Below are 17,774 nucleotides of genomic sequence, written 5' to 3' on the forward strand. Positions count from 1 at the left end.
TTTTCACTCCATGGAGTTATCTACTATGACATTTAGATATGGAAGCCCATTTGGTTATTCTCAAAAATTACTTTGAGTAGATTATTTAGTAAGACTCTTAGAGTAAAAATAGTGCATTATTTTTCAAGTTTTCTATGATTTTTACCATAGTCCTTCTTAAAGGTTTTTATACATTTACTTTTTAAATATTTGATTCACTTTCATAGCATGGATGTGTACGATCAAATCTCAGTGGTACATTCTTTTTTATATTTGTTGGGTCAGCATAAATGAATGTATTTATGTAAATGAATATATTGAGGAATTAAATATTCTATGAAATCATCATTTAAACTTTTAATAAGTGCAGGTTTCTAAAACAGACTTTCTAACGTTATTTTCTATAACATAGCCTTAAGATTACCAGTAAATGCTTCTTTGAGCTATGTAAATGATCTTTTATTATTACATGAAAGTTCTTGTTTTTTTGGTAAACATATAGAAATTTAATTTTACAATCATAAGAGAGATAAGAATAATGTAAAAATTTATTCTTTGTAAATATTACATTTCTTGTATAAATGAAGAGTAATTGTTAAACTAGTGTTCTGCATTTCCAAAAGGATGGTAATTGTATTTCCATTAGTTTGTTGGTTTTTAGCAAGGCTTCTGCTTCAATAAATAAACTTGTCTCTGGTTTTAATTTGAATAAAAAACTGAAGTCAGTGATGTTTTTGTTTAACATAATTTATCTCCACATCTGAGTGTCCAAAATGTTTTAGATTTTTCTTAAATATATCATTGTTTTTTTAAAAAAATATATCATTGTTTTTTATATGAATTCTCCTTTCAGTTTTTTACTGAAAGGAAAATGTAAATTAAAATTTAAACATTAAATTAAATTAAAAATTTAAAATGAAGGGGAGATTAAATCACGTAAAACTCAAACATATATATATATATATATATATTTGTCCTTTTGCTCTTCTTTTTCTTTAGTTCTGCTTGGGAATTTGAAGGCCCAACTATCATCTATTGTCCTTCCAGAAAAATGACAGAACAAGTTACAGCTGAACTTAAAAAACTGAAGTTAGCCTGTGGAGCATACCATGCAGGACTGAGTGTTAACTTAAGGAAACAAGTTCATCATAGGTTCTTGAGAGATGAAATTCAGGTGTGAAGATGGATCATCATTACTGTCTTTTCCCCATACTGGAAATAGATATTTCTATAATAGTTATTTATGAATCTTTATTGAACATTTTCTTTGTGTTCCCCAACTTCCTTGCCCGCCCCCGCCCCTCCCCCCCATGGAGGGATAATGTGTTTTGGTTTTTAATTAATTTTTTTTATTTTTAAAGTATATCTTATATTAGAGTATAGTTGATTTACAATGTTTTGTTAATTTCACATATACATACTATATATAAAATAATAGGACTAAATAATAGGAACTAATAGGAACCTATGATACAGCACAAGTAACTGTTCAGAACTCTGTAATGACCTGTATGGGAATGGACTCTAAAAAAGAGTGGGTATATGTATACCTGATTCACTTTACTGTACAGCAGAAACTTAACACATTGTAAAACAACATTGTAAGTCAACTATACTCTGTTAAAAATTAAAAGTTTCTTTAAAGTTGGAATTGAACTTCATAATTTAATCATGAAATATTATTTGTTTAAAATTGCAGTGGTAAAGAATCCCCCTGCCAATGCAGGAGACATAAGAGTTGTGGGTTCGGTCCCTGGGTTGGGAAGATCCCCTGGAGTAGGAAGTGGCAACCCACTCCAGTATTGTTGCCTGGAAAGTTCCATGGGCAGAGGAGCCTGGTGGGCTACAGTTCATGGGGTCCAGTTCGACATGACTGAGCACGAGCCTGAAAATGGAAAAACAGCAATGTATATTAAAAAATTTCAGGTGTAGATCCAGGTGATTCATTCGTGCGTATACATTTGAGTACCGTTTTGATGTGCGTAAAGCTGTCACTGTGATAGAATCAGTGTAAAACATGGAAGATCGGTAACAAAACTGTTGCAGGCTAGTATCAATGGCAGCCTATATACATAGAATGGTGTTTAGGTTCACAGAGGAGGGAACACAAGCTGCTAAGGTAGATTGTCAAATAATAAGCAGTTTGAGTAGAATCTGAACAAGTGAACAGAAGTTCATCAGGTATGCATGGCTGGGGGTGATGAAGGATAAGGAATTGATTATAGAATTCCTGGAAGAAGGACTGATGTGTGCAAGGCACTTTGATTTAAGAGAGCATACTGGGTTCAAGGAATTGTGAGTAGTTTGCAGTGGTTGGAGATAAAGGAAGTATGGAGTAGGAGGACACAAGTATGGGTAAAATGGCAGGAACTGGTGGAGACTTAGGGAGAGAGTTGAATTGGTTGTTTGCCCAGGTTATAGAGGATCTTAAAACTTTGCAGAGAGGCAAGCTGGAGTTGGTGTGAAGTTCCCTTATTTTTTCCAGACACGCTGTAGGATTTTTTTATTTAAGTGAGATTCCACCTAACAGGTAAGACAGATTAAAGTAGAAATGACCTTGTTGAAGTTGATGTGATGGAGAACCAAGTCCAGGAACGTCCCTGACTCCATGCCAGTGTCTTGGGGGTTGTCTTAAAATCTTCAGAATTCTGCAAAACAGAACTTGAAAACCACTGTGACAGACTGCTCTGTTTTTGAGCAAGATAATAGTATTATAGAAACATTGGACCGGGAGCACTAAGTATGATTGATCTGAAGGAGAGAAGAAAGGTATGGATGAAGTTCACAAGAGGTGCTGCGGCTGAGATTCTTATGATTAGAATCCTGGTTCAGTGGGTGTCACAAGGATTATTTTGGAGGATTTCAATTGAAACATGTGAGTAGGTTTAAATCAACACTATTAACATATCCACCCCCTGTCAATATATGCCTGGAATAGTCCTCATCTCAAATTGAGAGGAACTTAGCTTCGGTTTTGCATTTTCTGTCCAATAGATCATCCATTTCCTGTGCATCTAGAACTTTGCACATGCAGCTCGCTGTGCATTGTCATGCTGCAGTGCGTATCTGCCTGAAGGCATCTGTTCTCTTTCTTCCTCTTCTTTCCAAAGCAAGAACAGCTATCACAGCTGCCTGGAATAGAGGTTTTCTCCAAATCCTTAAATGCTTATATGTTTATTCTGTTATCTCTGAAGCTTGAAAATTATCAGATAAAGTTCATTAGCTGCTGCTTACTAAATCTTAGCAATTGATCTTTGCGTCAATAATTGACCAGTGGTTTCTTCTGTCTTGGCGTATTACTAATTATTTATTTAGATAGAAACATCTCCTAGAGACATGAGGAAGACAAGATTTTTTTTCTTTCCTATTTTTCATAATGAAATCTAACCACATTTGGATGTAGATTTGTGTTTTAAGTCTGTGGTCAGTCTTTTCATCCTGGCTTTTAATTTTATGTCCTTTGTATTTTATTTGCCTTTTCAAGATGGCTTGAATTCCTTTCCTTTCCTTTCCGGGATGAGGTTATGAGTAAATTACTTGATAAAGTATTTTCATTTACACCTGAGAAGTTCTAATGATATTTTGAAAATCATATCTGTAGAATAGATTGACCTCTTTTAAAGATAGTATCATGAAAAAAATTAGATCTTAAAAATTTTCATCATACACACACATAGACACACATACATATACATACATACAGTAATTATGTGAGGTGATGGAGGTGTTAACCTTACTAAAGTTATCAATCATGTCACAATATATACGTATATCAAATCATGTTATATATGGTAAACTTACATAATGTTATAATTCAGTTATATCAATAAAGTTGGAAAAATTGAATAAGAAATAACATTTAAAACATAAGTATTGGGATTATTATTAGATTGCTTTTTTACTCAAATATAGTAAAACTGACTAGTTGTATTCACACAAAGCTTTTTCTTGATGTTATTTCCATTCCTATGTTTATTTTCTTTCATATTTCTCATACTTCCCTTTATTTGTCCTTCCTGCCTTTCTTTTTTTTCTACTCTTGATACATCTTAACACGTTTTTGTTTCAAATGGCACTTTAATATTTACCACTTATGCACACACATAGTTTAACAAGCTAAATAGTTCTCTGGTGCTTAAAATGAAAAGCATAAGCCATCATTCCTTCCTGCTTCTATTTCCTACTCTTAGCTTTTTTAGCTTATCCCTTTGGTGTTTGCCACTGTATCTTGCAACAGTTTGCTTGTGCTGCTACTAGTTTACTTATTATTTGCCTGTTAGATTTAGGCATTATCTCTCAATTCCCCACTATGAAAGGTGAAAGTGTAGCTCTTTGACATCCCTTCCTGCCCTTCTCATCGCGTCCAGAAGTTTCTACCCCCTCTTTACCCAATGTATTAATATCATAATTTTGATTAGATCAATATACTCAAATACTATGTTTATGTATTTTTTATAAATGCTCTTTATATGTAAGGCATGTAGTATACTTAGAGTTACTTGTACATTTTTTCGTATTCTAATTAATACCTTTCAAGAAATGTGTTTAGTTTTTTTTGACAATTATCACTAATTTTCCCCTAAAATTTCCCCTAGTCATGTAAATCTCACCTCTGTATATTCGTTCCTGTTATACCAATTTTATCCTTTTAAATTTGCAGGCAGAAATTCATATTTCATTGTATATCTTTAATGAGCAGCTTCCTTCTGCCTTTAAGCTTCCCTGGTGGCTGAGATGGTTAAGAATCCTCCTGTAATGTAGGAGACCCCTGGGTTGGGAAGCTCCCCTGGAGGAGGGAATGGTTACCCACTCCATGGTTCTTGCCTGAAGAATCCTATGGACAGAGAAGCCTGGTGGGCTGCAGTCCTGGGGTCACAAAGAGTCGGACACAACTAAGCATGCCCCACACCTGTCTTTCTACCTTAGACTACTGCTAGAAAAATTAAGATGCAGTCTTGAAACTTCAAAATAACCCAAAGGCTCATTTACTATAATAAATATTTTAAGAGTCTCTTTTGTGTCCTGTATTTATATGCTTTTAAAAGAACCATGATATTCACTGCTTTTTGTAGAAAGGGAACAAATCCTATTTGATGGTCACCAGTCCTAAATCTGTAAATTGGGCAGATAGATTTTTAAGCTGTAAGTGACTTGTCAAAATTATATTAAATTCCCTGGTGGCTCAGATGGTAAAGAGTTGGCCTGCAATGCAGGAGATCCGGGTTTGATCCCTGGGTCGGAAAGACCCTCTGGAGAAGGAAATGGCAACCCACTCCAGTATTCTTGCTTAGAAAATCCCATGGATGGAGGAGCCTGGCGGGCTACAGTCCGTGGGGTTGCAGAGTCGGACACGACTGAGCAACTTTACTTTCACTTTAATATTAAATTCAGTTGCATGCCCGGGACTGTAATGGATGAACTAATTGTACTTACCAAAGGGAAACATGTAAGGTTTTAGTTCCGCTAAATGTTTGTCAAGCTCTGTCGTTATTTATCCGCAGTGTGTCATCGCTACCGTAGCTTTTGGAATGGGCATTAATAAAGCTGACATTCGCCAAGTCATTCATTACGGTGCTCCTAAGGAAATGGAATCCTATTACCAGGAGATTGGTAGAGCTGGCCGAGATGGGCTTCAAAGTTCTTGTCACGTTCTCTGGGCTCCAGCAGACATGAACCTAAATCGGTAAAAACATTCATTGCTTTCACCCTTGCAGATTTCCTTCTTTCCATGTGAACTTCAAAAGTGTTTGAGGCAACATTCAAAATTTAAACTAATATGTGTAAGTGCATTTAAAACCAAAAGAAAAGCCAAGACGTTTAAGAAGATTGGTGAGTTGCCACCCAGAGGAGATGAACTCATTTCACGTATACATCTTTTAGTGTGAAGATTGAACTAAACCAGCACTATACTGGGAATGTATATAGATCTTGTGGAACACTTTCAAAATGTTGTTCGTTGATGATTTTTTCGTTCGTTTTTCTCTTCAGTTCTCTCAAGTTTTGATATGTCTTCAGTCATATTTACTTTAGATACCATTTATTTTGTCTTTTTCTTCTCATGCTGCGGTGGTGCTTATTCCAAATGATTTCTGTCAATTCCAACACCACAGTTCAAAAGCATCAATTCTCCAGTGCTCAGCTTTCTTTATAGTCCAACTCTCACATCCATACATGACTACTGGAAAAACCATAGCTTTGACTAGATGGACCTTTGTTGGCAAAGTAATGAATGTCTCTGCTTTTTAATATGCTATCTAGGTTTGTCATAGATTTTCTTCCAAGGAGCAAGTGTCTTTAATTTCATGGCTGCAGTCACCATCTGTAGTCATTTTGGAGTCCCCCAAAATAAAGTCTCTCCGGGTTTCCATTGTTACCTATCGATTTGCCATGAAGTGGTGGGACCTGATGCCATGATCTTAGTTTTTTGAATGTTGAGTTTTAAGTCAAATTTTTCACTCTCCTCTTTCATTTTCATCAAGGGGCTTTTTAGTTCTTCTTTGCTTTCTGCCATAAGGGTTGTGTCATCTGCGTATCTAAGGTTATTGATATTTCTCCTGGCAATCTTGATTCCAGCTGTGCTTCATCCAGCCCAGCATTTTGCATGATGTACTCTGCATATAAGTTAAATAAGCAGGGTGACAATATACAGCCTTGACGTACTCCTTTCCCAATTTGAAACCAGTCTGTTGTTCTATGTGCAGTGATGTCCGGTAAAACCCCATATTACAAAGAGGTACTTTTTAGAAGGCTGAGAAGTTTTCTGAAGAGCTAAAGTGGTAAAGATTCATATTTGGATCATGAGTGTTTTCAGTATTCCTTATATAGATTAGATGCCTTAGTTTCTCATGTAAAATAACTTTAAGAATAATCTTTTACTGGAAAAATATAAAACTTATATAAATTTATATATAAAAATTTATATAAATTTATATTTAAAATTTATATAAAATATAAAAAAATATAAAAATTCATGAACAGTAGAACGATTGCCAAAAAAGGAAGTAGCATATAAGCCAAAATGAAAAACAGCTTTAGAGTGTTAACCAGTTTTTCATAGGCAATGAAAAAGTTGATATTTGGACATAGGTAGCATTCTTTCAAGGAGAAGGCAATGGCACCCCCCTCCAGTACTCTTGCCTGGAAAATCCCATGGATGGAGTAGCCTGGTACACTGCAGTCCATGGGGTCGCGAAGAGTCAGACATGACTGAGTGACTTCACTTTCACTTTTCACTTTTATGCATTGGAAAAGGAAATGGCAACCCACTCCAGTGTTCTTGCCTGGAGAATCCCAGGGATGGAGTCGCACAGAGTCGGACATGACTGAAGTGACTTAGCAGCAGCATTCTTTCAAAGGCAATTTTCATAGAAATCAGAAAAATGCCTAGCTCTTGTGAGGGCATTGACTGGAAAGGGATCCAATAACTTTCTGAGATGATAGAAATATTTTTTGTCTTGTTAGTGGTGTGGATATTTTAGGTTACAAAAAATAAGCAGTAATAAACTGCTAATACATTTTTAATATTACTGTGATATTTTTAATTGACAGGCACCTCCTTGGTGAGATACGCAGTGAAAAGTTTCGATTATACAAATTAAAGATGATGGCGAAGATGGAAAAATACCTTTATTCCAGCAAGTGTAGGCGACTGTAAGTATTGTTTTATATCACTTAATAACAAGGATATATAGATGATACTCTTAAGAAAAATGTTTTACAGAGTAATTAGAAATACTTAGAAAATATTTGCTATTGTTACATATGTGCTGAATTTTTAAGGCAGCTTTCTTTGTGCCTCAATAAAGTGAAGCAAAATAATGAGGTCTTAGCTGAATCACTTAATGTTGAGTTCTCATTATTTTCAACAATGAATTTAGCATATATGTTTCTGTTCTTTTATTTAATTTTAAATTTTCTCTTGGGTAGAATCATCTTGTCTCATTTTGAAGACAAACAGCTACGAAAGGCCTCTGCAGGAATTATGGGAACTGAAAACTGTTGTGATAATTGCAGGTCCAGGTACGTTTTTCTTCTAGATGGACATTCTAAAAATCTTCCTTTGTTTCTTTCTTTTCCTTTTCAAATGATTTTAAATTGATTTTTTATGTATTGCAGTTTTTAAAAAAACTAAATAATGAATTTATTTATTTAAAAAGAGGATAAATCAAGCAGTATTACAACATTTTACTTTTATAGAGAGGTAAACCAATAAGATGGGAGACCTAAATCTAAACATATCAATAGTTACATTAAATGTAAATGGTCTAAAGACTCCATTTAAAGGAATTGTTAGAGTTGGTTTAAAAATGTGACCCAACCATATGCAGTCCACAAAAAATTCACTACAGATATATAAGTTGATTAAAAGTAAAAGGATACATACATTATAAAGCAGTTAAGCTCCAATTAAAAAATAAATAAGAATTGGAAAAAAAAACTGGAGTTATTTTTAATGGCAGATAATGAAGATTTTGGAGAAAAAGTATTACCAGGGTTACAGAAGGATATTGTATAATGATAAAACAGTCAATTTATGAATGTAAAAACAGTCAATTTATGAATGTATCAGTCAGGGTTCTCCAGAGAAACAGATCACATTTGTGTATATACACATACTCACACATATACACAGAGAATGAGAATAAATGAGAGAGAGAGGTTGATTTTAAGGAATTGCCTCATGCTGTTTGTAAGGATTGACAGGTTTGAAATCTGGATCTAACTGACTTATAGACCATTTGTCAACAGGAACCACACATTCTTTTCAGATGCAAGTGGAATATTCTTGAAAATAGACTGTATTTTGGGTCATAAAACCAGTATTAACACACTTAAAAGATTTGTATTTATACAGAATATATTTTCTAACTAAAATGGAATGAAACTAGAAATCAATAGAAAGATAAGAGGCAAGTCTCCAAATACTTGGAAATTAAGCAACACACTACTAAATAATCTATTAGTCAAAGAGGAAGTCACAAGTTAAGTCAGAAAATACTATGAACTGAGTGAAATGAAAATGCAAAATATATGGGATAGAACTAAAGTGATACTGAAATGGAAAATTAGAGCATTAAATACTTACAATAGAAGAAAGATTTCAAATTAGTAATTAAGCTTCTACCTTAAGAAACTAGCAAATAGCGATAAAGTAAGCTTAAAGGAAGCCAAAAAAAAAAAAAAGGAAAGAGTAAAGATAAGGGACTAAATTGATGAAATAGAAAATAGGAAAACAGTTGAGAAAAGCACTGAACTCAAAAGCTCATTCTTTGAAAAGGTCAATAAAATTGACAGAGACTCCTAAAACGGGAAAAAAAAACAAGAGACAGATTACCAATATCTGGAATGAAAGAGGAATTCCACAGACATTAAAAGGATAATGAGAAAACACTATGAGTAATTCAGTGCACATACGTTCAGTAATTTAGATAAAATGGACCAGTTCCTTGAAGATTCTTAATGGCACCTTAAACAAGAAAACCCCTACAAATATGTAAAGCACCCGAAGGACATAATAGCTGGAAAAAAATCGACAAGTTTACCATCAAAGTAGGAGTTCAGGTCAGGTCAGTTCAGTCACTCAGTCGTGTGCGACTGTTTGCGACCCCATGGACTACAGCACGCCAGGCTTCCCTGTCCTGGAGCTGGCTCAGAATCATGTCCATTGAGTAGGTGATGCCATCCAACCATCTCATCCTCTGTTGTCCCCTTCTCCTCCTGTCTTCAATCTTTCCCAGCATGAGGGTCTTTTCCAGTGAGTTAGTTCTTTGCATCAGCTGGCTACAGTATTGGAGCTTCAACTTCAGCATCAGGCCTTCCAATGAATATTCAGGACTGATTTCCTTTAGGATATGATCTCCTTACAGTCCAAGGGACTCTCAAGAGTCTTTTCCAGCACCACAGTTCAAAGCCATCAATTCTTCAGTGCTCAGCTGTCTTTATGGTCCAACTCTCACACCCATATATAACTACTGGAAAAATCATAGCTTTGACTAGATGAACCTTTATTGGCAAAGTAGTCTCTACTTTTTAATATGCTGTCTAGGTTGGTCATAACTTTTCTTCCAAGAAGCAAACATCTTTTAATTCATGGCTGCAGTCACCATCTGCAGTGATTTTGGAGCCCCCAAAAATGAAGTCTCTCAGTTTCCACTGTTTCCACTGTTTGCCATGAAGTGATGGAACCAGATGCCATGATCTTAGTTTTTTGAATGTTGAGTTTTAAGCCAGTTTTTTCACTCTCCTCTTTCATTTTAATCAAGTGGTTCTTGAGTTCTTCTTCGCTTTCTGCCATAAAGGTGGTGTCATCTGCATTTCTGAGATTATTGATATTTTTGCCAGCAATCTTGATTCCAGCTTGTAATTCATCCAGCCCAGCATTTCACATGATGTACTCTGCATATAGGTTAAATAAACAGGGTGACAATATATAGCCTTGATGTACTTCTTTTCCAATTTGGAACCAGTCTGTTGATCCATGTCTGGTTCTAACTATTGCTTCCTGAGCAGCATACAGATTTCTCAGGAGGCAGGCCAGGTGGTCTGGTATTTCCATCTCTTTAAGAATTTTCCAGTTTGTGGTGATCCACACAGTCAAAGGCTTTTGCATAGACAATGAAGCAGAAGTAGATGTTTTGGTGGAATTCTCTTGTTTTTTCTACAGTCCAGCAGAGGATGGCAATTTGATCTATGGTTCCTCTGCGTTTTCTAAATCCAGCTTGAATATCTGTAAGTTCTCGGTTCATGTACTCTTGAAGCCTGGTTTGGAGAATTTTGAGCATTACTTTGCTAAGCGTGTGAGATGAGTGCAATTGTGCAGTAGTTTGAGCATTTTTTGGCATTTCCTTTCTTTGGGATTGAAATGAAAACTGACCTTTTCCCATCCTGTGACCACTGTTGAGTTTTCCAAATCTGCTGGCATATTGAGTGCAGCACTTTCACAGCATCATCTTTTAGGATTTGAAAAAGCTCAGCTGGAATTCCATCACTTCCCCTCTGTTTGTTCATAGTGATGTTTCCTAAGGCCCACTTGACTTAGCACTCCAGGATGTCTGGTTCTCGGTGAGTGATCACACCATCGTGGTTATCTGGGTCATTAACCTCTCTTTTTGTATAGTTCTCCTGTGTATTCTTACCACCTCTTCTTAATATCTTCTGCTTCTGTTAGGTCCATTCCATTTTTGTCCTTTATTGTGCTCATCTTTGCATGAAATGTTCCCTTGGTATCTCTAATTTTCTTGAAGAGATCTCTAGTCTTTCCCATTCTCTTGTTTTCCTCTAGTTCTTTGCAGTGACCACTTTGGAAGGCTTTTTTTTATCTCTTCATGCTATTCTTTGGAACTCTGCGTTCAGATTTTCTCCTCTGCTTTTTGCTTCTCTTCTTTTCTCAGCTATTTGTCAGGCCTCCTCAGACAACCATTTTGCCTTTTGCATTTCCTTTTCTTGGGGATGTTCTTGATCACGGCCTCCTGTTCAGCATCACAAATCTCTGTCTACAGTTCTTCAGGCACTCTGTCAGATCTAATCCCTTGAATCTATTTGCCACATCCACTGTATAATCGTAAGGGATTCGATTTAGATCATACCTGAATGGTTTTCCTTACTTGCTTCAGTTAAAGTCTGAATTTTACATTAAGGAGCTCATGATCAGAGTCATGGTCAGCTCCCAGTGTTGTTTTTGCTGACTGTATAGAGCTTCTCCATCTTTGGCTGCAAAGAATATAATCAGTCTGATTTCAGTATTGACCACCTGGTGATGTCCATGTGTAGAGTTGTCTCTTGTGTTGTTGGAAGAGGGTGTTTGCGATGACCAGTGCGTCCTCTTCGCAGAATTCTATTAGCCTTTGCCGTGTTTCATTCTGTACTCCAAGGCCAAACTTGCCTGTTAATCCAGGTATCTCTTGACTTCCTACTTTTGCATTCTAGTCCCCTGTGATGAAAAGGGCATCTTTTTTTGGTATTAGTTCTGGAAGGTCTTATAGGTCTTCATTGAACCATTCAACTTCACCTTCTTCAGCATTTGTGGTTGGGGTATATACTTGGATTACACAGAAAACTAACCAAACTTATCACATGGATCACAGTCTTCTCTAACTGAATACAACTATGAGCCATGCCGTGTAGGGCCACCTAAGGTGGATGGGTCATGGTGGAGAGTTCTGACAAAATGTGGTCCACTGGAGAAGGGAATGGCAAACCACTTTCGTATTCTTGCCTGGAGAGCCCCATGAGCAGTATGAAAAGAACAAAAGATAATGACACTGAAAGATGAACTCCCCAGGTCGATAGTGCCCAATTTGCTACTGGAGAAGAGTGGAGAAACAGCTCCAGAAAGACTCAAGAGGCTGAGCCAAAGCAAAAACAACCCCCAGCTGTGGATGTGACTGGTGATGGAAGTAAAGTCCAATGCTGTAAGGAACGTTGTTGCATAGGAACCTGGAATGTTTGGTCCATGAATCAAGGTAAATGGATGTGGTCAAACAGGAGATGGCAAGAGTGAACTTCGACATTTAGGAATCAGTGAACTAAAATGGACCGAAATGGGCGAATTTAATTCAGATGACTGTTATGTCTACTACTGTGAGCAAGAATCCCTTAGAAGAAATGGAGTAGCCCTCATAGTCAATGAAAGAGTCCAAAATGCAGTACTTCTTTGCAGTCTCAGAAACAACAGAATGATCTCTGTTCTTTTCCAAGGCAGACCATTCAATATCACGATAATGCAAGTCTATGCCCCAAAGTAGGAGAGTTTGATGTAATTTTTAGTTTTTGGTAGGCTAAGAAATAAAAAAGTAGGAAGCAATAGGTAATCTGGTCAATACAGTAACAAGTTTGATTTATCAATTTGTGGTATATAGTGAAGCCTGTATCAAGCAGTTAGAGTAATATGTCTCAGACATTTTTACTTCATGACCCACATAGTTAATGATATTACTTGTATAGCACATGAAGCTACTTGAGTCTAGATTGTGTTCAGAACTCTACGGTCTGAAGGGATTAGCCTCAGCACAGCTATAATCTATTTGCAATATCATGGCTGGGGAGCCCTGAATTAGAGACTACTTCTCAAACATAGGTAGTATATTTATAAGCAGTGGTTGGCAAACTGTGGCCCCTGGACCAAATGCACTTGCAGCTGGTTTTCGTAAATAAAGTTTTCTTGGAACACAGACGTTACTTTTGTTTATGTGTTATCTGTGACTGTTTTGCAGAGTTGAGCTAAGTAGTTGTGACACAGAGATCATATGGTTCACAAAGCCTAAGCTATTTGCTGACCATTTATAGGAAAAGTTTTCTGACCTCTGTGTTAGACTGTTCCAAATTTTTAGTGTCTTGATATCAAACACACTACATTTTCTGGCCAGAATGCAACTGAATTAGAAGTAGACAGAGGGTAAGCAGAAAAATTCTCATTCATTTTGAAATTTAAAATAATATTTTATAATAACTCGTTAATCAAGGGAAAACTCAAACTGGAAATTAAAACATTTTTAGAACTTAGTGATAATTACAGTAATGTACACTACAACTTGTATGCTGCAGCATAGGTGGTACTTTATGGGATTTTGCTAACTTTTAATACTCATAGTAGAAAAGAAAATTAATGAGCTGAGTATCTTGCTAAAATAGTTATTGTAGGGAATAAACCTAAGCATAACCATTTCCCCCCAAATATATCTAGAATACTGACTATATTCTTATTGTTATTTCAAAGATATTTATTATAAAGAAGGTAACTGAATTAGGTAGTTGAACTATGTTAGTAGATTTTCTCTTAAGTTCTTTTGTTCTCAACGTGCTGTAAAGAACTTCCATTTGTATTAATGATAATTTCAAATCTGCTTGAAGGATGGCTTAGGAATTTAACTTCTAAATGGTCTTAAATGAACAGTTTATCATCTTTGGTCATATTTTACAGTGGCTAGATTTTAAACTAACGATTTATTGCACAGGAGATTTTTTTGTTCAGTTCAAAACTTTTTTGGGGACTGAGGGCAATAACCCTTTTTCTTCCACCAAAACCTAACACAAAAATGCAGCGTTTATACAATCGATCAAGTGAAGCCCTTCAAGCTATAACCCTACATTTCTGCTTTCTTGAACCTTTTTCTTCTCTGTTTTTGGTCCGAAGTACCTCCTGTGAAAATTGGGTTCTTGGGCACTAGGGTTTGAGAAACATCAAGATGACATACCTGTGATGCTGTGTTACAGGTTACATTTCATGTTCTATATACTTCACATGTTCTTTGCTGTGTTGAATTTTATTTGTAGTTTCTGAAGCAGTTGGCACATTTGAAATGTTTTTTTACTGGAATTTTTTTTTTTTTAACAATTTACTTATTTAATTATTACACTAACTCTTTTAATTTCTAAAGGTACATGGCTTGACTTGACTTTCTTCACGTATTGTTTTTATTTAGATTGGATCACTGCTTTTCCCTTGAAGACTCAGATGATATGTTACAGGACTTTGGTCCACAAGCATTCCAGCTCTTATCTGCTGTGACCATCTTGGGAGGAAAGTTTGGCATTGGGATTCCAATTTTATTTCTCCGAGGATCTGTAAGTCTTCTTTTACTCCCATTATACTTTTCTTCAGAGGTTTGCTGTTGTGTGATTATAACTTTGGCTTTAGTTATCAGGAACTCAAGAGTCATATTAAGTTCCAGGTCAGCACTGCATTCATTACTTTTGACAAAACCTGTGTGTATCATTAAGAATGCTTCCAGGCTGTCTGTCTTAGTTTATTACATTGCAGTCGGATGAATCCCTAGGCTGGTCTTTTTTGGGATAATTAAGAAAAGTTAACTTTCATTGTGTCAAGGGACAGGTAGAACAAGTTTGTGTCTTTTGGTGCCCTGAAAAGTAGTAAAAGTTTTGAGCATAACTTAAAATTTTAGTGATCTTTTGTAAATGTCTCAGTTCAGTTATAATATTTGGTTGTATGTTTTTTCTTTCCTTCTTCTTTTTTTTATCAGAAGCATTTAAATTTCGTAGAAAGTTTTCTTTTTCTTAACTAATGAAAAAATGGTTAATTCAGCTACTTGTTTTTTTTTTTTTTTTGAGTGATTAGCGTGCCAGCATTTTGCTCACAGCTACCGGTACAAATATGAGTAGGTCATGACCCTTATAGCCAAGGAGCTTTTTCTGTAGTCCTTTGTTTATGTGATTTTATTCCTGATTTACAAGTCTGTAAAGTTAAGTTTTATATATTGATATTAGTTGGAAAAAAAACATAAGTGGGAGATAGAATCCTTTGCAACTGTGTACATTTATTAAAAATATACTAAAAGATTAGAATTCTCACTTTGTATGTAGAATTCTGAAAATAATTTAGAATTTATTTTTTATTTGTTAAATTTTTTGTTTATTTATTTGTTAAATTCTTAAATACCTCATGTAAATATTTACTTTCTGAGTTTTTGTTCTCTTTGGAAAGAGATTTTTGAAGGTAGTCAGTTGTGAAATATTTTTAATGAAAGATTGAAAGCATGTTACCTTCAGGTACTGATATTTTTAGATTCTGCATGGAGTTTAAAATTTGATTTGATTTGATTAGAAAGCTAATGGTAGAAGTGTTGCCTGAGGAACTTGGACTAGCAACTATGAATACTGCAGTATTTTTTTATATAAAAAAATTCAAGTTGCAAGGAATAGATTAAATATAATTGAGATCTATGAAAATTTTTTGTCTCTGTCATCCTCAAATCCTGTGTATCCCAGCTGAATGTATAATTTGTAAAAATTAGCCTTGTTTTAATTTGGTATAACCCAGCAGTATCCAGTATCAACAGATAAGTGGAAGTGGGCTCCTAGACAAATTTGAACTGGTCGCAAGAGGGATCAGATTTCACCTATTATTTAAAAACCAAGTCAGACCGCTTATAGTGACAGTCTCTTCTGGGAGTCTACAAATTAAGAAGTTTATTCTTTGTGAAATTTTATATTACCCTTGCTAGAGAAAGGTGTAAAACTTTTTAAAAAGTACCACTTAACGAAAATTTGTACACATTAACTACAGTGAAAATAAGGCAAGTTTTCTCTCTTATTTCAGAGATCTTGGCATCTACTGGGATATTATTTTAAAAATTATAATTGTATCTCCTTTGAGAATTTAGTGAATCGTCCACCTTAACTAATTTAGGAGAAATTAATATCTTTATAGGTAATTTTTATCTGTGCGATGATTAAACACCTTAAACTTGAAACTCTTTAAGTTTATTTAAAGAGATATTTGTACATGTAAAACAAGTATTTCAGCTACACATGATTTTCCTCTGTTACATAGATGTTTACAAATAGTATAAATGATTTTTCAGGCCATCCAGGTGTTTGTGAATAGTTTGAAATTTTTTTTTTAGTAATTTATTTATTCTATTTGGAGGCTAATTACTTTACAATACTGTAGTGGTTTTTGCCATACATTGACATGAATCAGCCATGGGTGTACATGTGTCCCCCATCCTGAACCCCCCTCCCACCTCCCTCCCCATCCCATCCCTTAGGTTTATTCCAGTACACCAGGAAATTTTATTTTTAAAGCATAAGTTTTGTTGGAAATTAAATAGTAGAAATGTTGCCTAAGGAAATTTGTTTTAGGGGTCTAGCTCACCATATAAAGAGATTTCCAAAAATCTTTAAACACCTTTGTGAATAGTATTAAGATATGCAGTTATCTTAATTTTACAGATTAGAAAACAGATACAGTGATCAATTTGCATAATTAGGAGATTAAGTGAAACCTCTTTCCTGATCATATTATTAAAGTGCTGAACCTTATCATGGCTCCAGAATTAGAGAACACTTGATAAAAGATGCTTTGACTATATGCAGCTATTGGAAAACTACTGGTAGTTTTAATCACTCTTTATAATTTTCAAACTTTCTAGCAGGAGAGGGTTATCCATTTAATTTTCTGGACAAGTTATTTTATCAGATTGATATATATGCCTAGAGATAATGACCTTTACTTTATATTTTGACTTGATTGTTCACATAGAACAGCAGTTCCAGAAATTACTTTTTTAAGCCCTGAAATGGTAACTGTGAACTTCTTTGACTTGAAGGGACTGGGAAAGATGCAAAAGGAAAAAATTAGTTAATATAGACAGAGACTATGAACTCTGTACTTTAAGAACACAGGAAAATTAAAACCTCAGGAGTGAAGAGTTTATAATTTTTTTGTGTGTTTTTTTTTCTGCTAGTTATTAAACATCTTTGTTGTGTGTGTGTGTGGCTGTATGTGTGTGTCTGTGCCTCAGGGGCGTGAGAGATCTTAGTTCCTCAACCAGGGATTGAACCTCTGCCCCAGGAAACGCAAGTGCGGAGTCCTAGCCACTGGACCCTCATGGAAGAACCCAAACATCTGTTTTTGTGTGAGGCACTGTACTCTGTTTTGTGGGGAATTCAAAGTGAAATTAGATGAAACTTAACTATCCAGTATGGAAGATGTTACTTGAGAAGAGATAAGTATATAGCAGCATAAAAAGAGATGAGGAGCAAATGAATAGGTTAAGTACTATTCAAATTCTGAAGAGAGTGGTTGTTAGTAGCTGCAAAACTAGAGTTGTTTTTCCATTGTGTGGACGCTGAGAGTAGATTTGTGCACTCAGAGACGGATCAAGGGAAGAAGGCGTGGAGGGGAATGTGGCATTCCCAGCAAGAGGGACCTCCACAACAAGCAACTGTGATTTTTTTTTTAAAGAAGTTAATTCAGAGAAGTGGCAAGTTTGTTTTCTGTATCATGATAGCATGTGTGTGTGTTCAGTTACTCAGTCGTGCCCGACACTTTATGA

At 35.4% G+C, this 17,774-nt stretch overlaps 1 protein-coding gene across 9 annotated transcripts in view; it reads left to right on the plus strand.

Annotated features, from left to right (window-relative positions):
* The window catches only part of WRN (WRN RecQ like helicase), a 112,107-nt gene that overhangs the window by 67,965 nt on the left and 26,368 nt on the right, over nt 1–17,774 (plus strand). For 8 of the 9 annotated variants that reach the window (XM_065946573.1, XM_065946574.1, XM_065946576.1 and 5 more), the window contains 5 exons: nt 979–1,153; nt 5,481–5,662; nt 7,528–7,629; nt 7,906–7,998; nt 14,400–14,541. In XM_065946573.1, coding sequence (XP_065802645.1) covers nt 979–1,153; nt 5,481–5,662; nt 7,528–7,629; nt 7,906–7,998; nt 14,400–14,541 — 694 coding nt within the window. The remainder of the gene's footprint in view (nt 1–978; nt 1,154–5,480; nt 5,663–7,527; nt 7,630–7,905; nt 7,999–14,399; nt 14,542–17,774) is intronic. The other variant, XM_065946578.1, reaches the window with a different exon arrangement.

The sequence above is a fragment of the Muntiacus reevesi genome, chromosome 10 (genome assembly GCF_963930625.1).
Source record: "Muntiacus reevesi chromosome 10, mMunRee1.1, whole genome shotgun sequence".
Lineage (NCBI taxonomy): Eukaryota > Metazoa > Chordata > Mammalia > Artiodactyla > Cervidae > Muntiacus > Muntiacus reevesi.